The following is a 6,124-nucleotide window of genomic DNA, read 5'->3' as shown; positions in this document are numbered from 1 at the left end:
TAATTATTTGACGTTGTTAAGCATACATGTTTACTTCTTCTCTAGGGATTTTACAATTTGTTTTTTTTTTCTATCATTTGCCATTATATTTGATTTCAATTTATATCACACAAGGTGGTGACATAATTTAATGTGCCTTTCACCTAAAACATGTTTCTCACATTCTTGTTTATCAGTTTTACATTAATTGTACTTCCTATAATGTAATGAATTATACATTTTTTTTACATAATTTCAACCTTTTAATTGCAGTAATTAGTGCAAGATATTTTTGAAGATGAGCTTACAATAGGAAATTAGTGGCCAAAATTTGAATTTACCTCTATAATTTTTATAGAAATTAGTTCAAATTATTGTAATGTACATGTTATAGAGAAAATTAATTAATTCATTTTTTTAACTTATAATTTGTGTACTATTTGTATTGTAATCTTATCTTGAATTGTTTATGTACTATATTTTATTTCAATTAGTCACTTTTCAATTTTTTATTCTTTAGGAGCAATTTGTAAACTGTATTAAAAAAAATGTCAAATACCATAAAAAAATTGTCTAAGAAATTTGAAAATAGATGAAGAAATTACATTTTATTTTTGAAAAAAATTAACTCGAGCATAATAATATAATAATATATAAATGTAACATCATTAACCTTCAATTTTGAAAAAAATTAACTCGAGCATAATAATATAATAATATATAAATGTAACATCATTAACCTTCAAAATAATACAAATTCAAATACAAATAATTTCAAACTTATTTAATGTAAAATAAGAATAATAACTAAATAAGTATGAGGGGAACTTTTTGGAAACACCAAATACACTCTTTTAATAAAATAAATAAATAAATTATAAATCAAATATTATTATATAAGAAATAAACACAGTGTATACGAATAAATAAATAAACTAAAAATACTAATATAAACAATGTATAAAGATAAATAATACACGTAAAAAAATAAATGATTTAAGTATTAACAAACTGACACAAATTTTGAGAAAAACAAGTAATAATAAGCAGTTATGTAAAAAAATGGTTTTTTCTAAAAGGCAAGTAACTTGAATTTTATTATTCGGTATGCTAACATCTGTTTTAAAAACAATCTGCTTCAAAATTCAAAAATCGCGCCAAGTGAAACATACCTAAAAGAAGAGATATGCAGTGCTGGTAACGCAATGAGGAAAAGGGTATGCAGTTGCCAAATCAGTGAAAGAGAAGACAAAGTAGAGGAGAGAAATGTCAGAGTTTTAGAGGGAATGGAAAATGTTAGGCTTTTGGTAACAGAGAAAATGAAAAGGGTGCAAAGAAGGGATGTGTATATGACCCGTGACTTCATGTGCTTCCGTTATTTGTCAATGTTTCAATGGTTCATTAGTTGATGCAGATAAGAATTGAGAGAGTATGTAATTCATAATTTTGTATTGTTTAATTTATTTATAAACAAAAATTATTTGTGTATTATTCTTTAGTTATTATTAATTATTACTTATTTATTTTTATTAATTATTTATTTTTTATTATGTAATATTTATTTTATTTATTTTTATTTCATTTATGTATAATTATATAGTCTGTTATTTAGGTATTGTAATTTTTTTTTTATAGAATACTCGTACGGAGCTAGTTTTTAAGCTATTTTAGCTTCAAGCCCTTCTACACCATTCTTAAACAAACATAGATAAAAATGAAAAATAAAAACAAAAAAACTAGCAAAAGAAGAACAAAAGAAAAAACTAGCAAAAAATCAGCAAAAGCCGTGGACAAAAGCAGCAGGACATGAGTGCATTATAACCCATTATAAACCCAGAAAAAGAGGAAACAAGAAGGATAATTTTCTTGCTTTCTCGTGGCGTGTGTGGGATTTTGGCACCATGGAGGGTCTTTATAAAGGGTGATGGAGAGGTAGAAAAGGACCTTGATTAGTTTGACTTGATAGTTGTTAATAGCTTGATCCTTTAAAATGCTAATAATCAGTCCTTATAATATATGATAAAGTAGGTAGGTAGTTATTTTTGGTTTGGGTTGTTAGGTTTAGTTTATTTCCTTGTCCCATGTCTTTGGCCCATGCTTCCTTTATAAGGGTACCACTGTAATTACATTATTTTTTGACTGAAGTAAATAATATTTTCACTTTACCTTCGTATCTGTTTTTAACAGCTTATCTTCTTCTTATGCATCTTTAGTTTTAGGGTTCATCAAGATCCCTTTCTTGCTCATTCTGGTTTGCTTGCTTACAGTAATTGATATTGCAGTTCCTCTTTTGATCCAAAGTGCAAGCACCTAGATCCTCTACACAGGCTCTCTTTTGCACCGATTGGATTGAGGCCACAACGCCTACAACCATCTCCCGCAAGGCGTTTCTTCAATCTCAGTTTTTGCATTGATCGTGTTATGGTATCAGAGCTCTTCGATTGAAGAGCTCTGCTGCGTAACTCTGATTTTCTTGTTTCAATTTCTTGTTCTTGCTCATTTTCTTTCGCAATCGGTTCCTGATTCACGCCTTCTATTTTTCTTTTTCTTATTGTTTTTCCTTACAGATATGGCGGAAGAACAAAACAAAACCCCTTCCACCCCCACTCAAACGGAACAGTCGACCCCATCAATCGGGAATTACCTATACCTGCATCCTAGCGAAAATCCAGCCACACCGTTAGTGTCGCTGCTGCTGGAACCTTCGAATTACCATTCCTGGAGTCGCTCCATGTTGACGGCGTTGAGTGCAAAAAACAAAATTGAGTTGGTTCTTGGAACGCACCCTTGTCCGGCGAAGGATCACTCCTCTTACCCTTCCTGGTACAGATGTAACAATATGGTAGCATCTTGGTTAGTCCACTCTGTCTCTATACCTATTAGACAAAGTATTGTATGGATGGAAAAAACACTGGATATTTGGAATGATTTGAAAGTTAGGTATTCTCAGGGTAATTTGTCTAGGGTTTCTGATTTACAATTCGAGGTTGCCTCTTTAAACCAAGGTGATTTATCCGTGACTGATTATTTCACTAAGTTGAGGATTATTTGGGATGAATTAGACAACTTTAGGCCTAATCCTCTGTGTACTCATCAAGATACATGTACTGTTGCTTCTATCATATGTCAAAGAAAATGTGAGGATCAAGCTATGCAGTTTCTTAGGGGTCTAAATGATCAATATCACAACATTCGATCCCATGTCTTGCTGATGGATCCTGTTCCCCCTATAACGAAAATTTTCTCCCTTGTGGTTCAACAAGAATTAGCTAGCAGTTATCCTGTTTCGAATATCAATAGTGCTAACACTAAACATGTGAATACTTCTGCTGTTTGTACCTTCTGTGGTAAATTTGGACATTCTGAGAATACTTGTTTTAGAAAAATTTGATTTCCCAGTCAAGATAATAAAACCCTAAAAAATAGTGGAAGTAGAAAACATTGTACCTATTGTAATAGAAGTGGTCATACCATTGAATCTTGCTACAAGAAACATGGCTATCCTGCTGGATATAGGTTTTATGGTAATGGACAAAATAACCAAGCTAATAATATGATAGTTGCTGCTGCTGATGATAGTTTTTCTGAGCATTGTGCAAAAGAGCAGGAACACAAAGACAATCCTTTTACAGCTCAACAGTATCAGATCTTATCTGAGATGTTCAAACAAAATAACAACAGTGGTGCTGCCCAAATAAATCAAGTGGGATCCTTCTCTGCAGATCCAAATCACAAAGCTTTTGAGCAATCTTCAAAGGGTAATACCATTTTAAATTCTGCAATTAAAACTGAAAATTTCTGGATTCTTGACTCTGGAGCAACAGATCATGTATGCACTGTTTTATCAGCTTTTACTGCTTATAGGAAAATCAAACCTATTCTCATTAACTTACCCAATGGAAATCATGTGTATGCTGAATATTCTGGAACTGTCATTTTTAATAAAAAATTCTTTCTTAAAGATGTTTTGTATGTACCTCAATTTTCTTTCAATTTGATCTCTACTTCCAAACTTTGTCTGCATCTGAACTGCCATTTGATATTTTTCTCTACCCACTGTATTATACAGGACAACATAACTCAAGAGAAGATTGGTTTAGTTAGTGCCAAAGCTGGCTTGTACATGTTTAATTCTGCCATTTTTCCTTTTTCTGCCACTCTTAACATTGTTCCTTCTGTTCATAACATTTCTAAGGACTTTAATTTGTGGCACTATAGACTGGGACATCTTTCTGATGAAAGATTACGTGTGTTGAGAACTCAATATCCTTTTATTTCTTCTGAAAAAATACATTTGTGTGATATTTGCAATCGTGCCAAACAAAAGAAACTTCCTTTTACTTTAAGCACTTCGAAAACTACCGCTGTTTTTGATCTTATACACATGGACATTTGGGGTCCTTGTTCTAAAAATTCTATGCAAGGTTTCAGATATTTTTTGACTGTTGTAGATGACTTTTCACGTTATACTTGGACTTCTCTCTTACATGCAAAATCTGAAGTCAGACAAAAGATTGTTAGTTTTATTGCCTACATTGAAAATCATTTTCATACTACTGCTAAAATCATTCGTACGGACAATGGTCCTGAATTTTCTATGAAAAAATTCTTTTCCTCCAAAGGCATTATTCACCAAACAACATGCATTGAAACGCCTGAACAAAATGGCATTGTTGAGTGCAAGCATCAACACCTTTTAAATATCACTCGTGCTTTAATCTTTCAAGCTCATTTACCTTCTCTTTTTTGGGACTTTGCTGTTCAACATGCTACTTTTCTTATTAACTGTACTCCTACTCCTTTGCTGCAAAACATTGCCCCATATGAGAAACTACATGATAAACCCTGTGATATATCTAATTTACGTGTTTTTGGATGCCTTTGTTACTCTAGCACACTTACTGCACATAGAAAAAAAGTTAGATGATAGGTCTGTGCATGGCATTTTTCTTGGATTTCCTGCTCATACAAAGGGATACATTTTCTTAAATCTAAAATATCATCGTATTGAGATCTCCAGGCACATAGTCTTTTACGAAAATCATTTTCCATACATGTCGAAAAATGCTAAAAATGACAGTCCCAACCGTTTATCTTTACCTATACCTTCAAATTATGATACCAATTGTGATCTTACTTTTGAATATGAAAATACCTCACCTGAGGATACTGTTTTGCGTGAGGATACTGCTCCACATGAGGATACTACTCTACATGAGGATACAACTCCACATGAGGATAATTCTTTAATTCAAACCGTACCTGGAACACCACCTAGACGGTCCAATAGACCACGCAGACCACCCACGTACTTAGAGGATTTCCAAACTCAAATACCAAGTGCAAGCAATGTAAGTTCTAAATACCCTATTCACAAATTTCTTTCTTACTCAGCTTTATCATCTGTTTTTAAAAACACTATTCTTTCTATATCCTCACACACGGAGCCTCGCAATTATAATGAGGCCTCCAAGCATGACTGTTGGCAGCAAGCGATGCAAGAAGAGCTTGATGCTCTTACTACCAATCATACCTGGCAGCTCATTCCTCTTCCCGAAGGGAAAACAACAATAGGTTGTAGATGGGTCTACAAAATCAAACACAAATCTGATGGCACTCTTGATCGCTACAAGGCACGCTTAGTGGCCAAGGGTTACACTCAACTCGAAGGTCTTGATTTTCTCGATACATTCGCTCCTGTCGCCAAGCTCACTACCTTACGACTCTTGCTTGCGGTTGCCACTGCTAATGACTGGTACTTAAAGCAACTAGATGTCAACAACGCCTTTTTACATGGCGATCTACACGAAGAAGTGTATATGCAACCACCTCCTGGCTTGTCTGTCCCTACATCTCAACATGTTTGCAAACTTCAACGATCTCTTTATGGACTTCGCCAAGCCGGAAGACAGTGGTATGCTAAGTTATCCTCTTTTCTCATTTCCCATAACTATGTCTTATCCTCTGCCGATCATTCCCTTTTTTTGAAGCGAGATACAAACAAACTAACTGCTATCCTTGTCTATGTTGATGATCTTGTACTTACTGGAAACAATATCGAGGAAATCAATCACATTACTGCCACACTACATCAACAATTCAAGATCAAGAACCTTGGAGATCTCACGTACTTCCTAGGACTTGA

General features: G+C 33.6%; 1 protein-coding gene across 1 annotated transcript; it reads left to right on the top strand.

Annotated features, from left to right (window-relative positions):
- Positions 1–2,548: 2,548 nt before the first annotated feature.
- LOC137809118 (uncharacterized) lies at positions 2,549–3,370 on the top strand. The gene has a single exon (XM_068610258.1). The coding sequence runs from the start codon at positions 2,549–2,551 to the stop codon at positions 3,368–3,370; it is 822 nt and encodes a 273-aa protein (XP_068466359.1).
- The last annotated feature ends 2,754 nt before the right edge of the window (positions 3,371–6,124 follow it).

This window comes from Phaseolus vulgaris, chromosome 2, assembly GCF_051622355.1.
Source record: "Phaseolus vulgaris cultivar YP4 chromosome 2, ASM5162235v1, whole genome shotgun sequence".
NCBI lineage: Eukaryota > Viridiplantae > Streptophyta > Magnoliopsida > Fabales > Fabaceae > Phaseolus > Phaseolus vulgaris.
This window is presented reverse-complemented; position numbering and strand designations above follow the sequence as displayed.

Bases quoted from the DNA above. Each gene is read 5' to 3' on its own strand.
- LOC137809118 (XM_068610258.1), top strand. From the start codon at position 2,549: ATGGCGGAAGAACAAAACAAAACCCCTTCCACCCCCACTCAAACGGAA.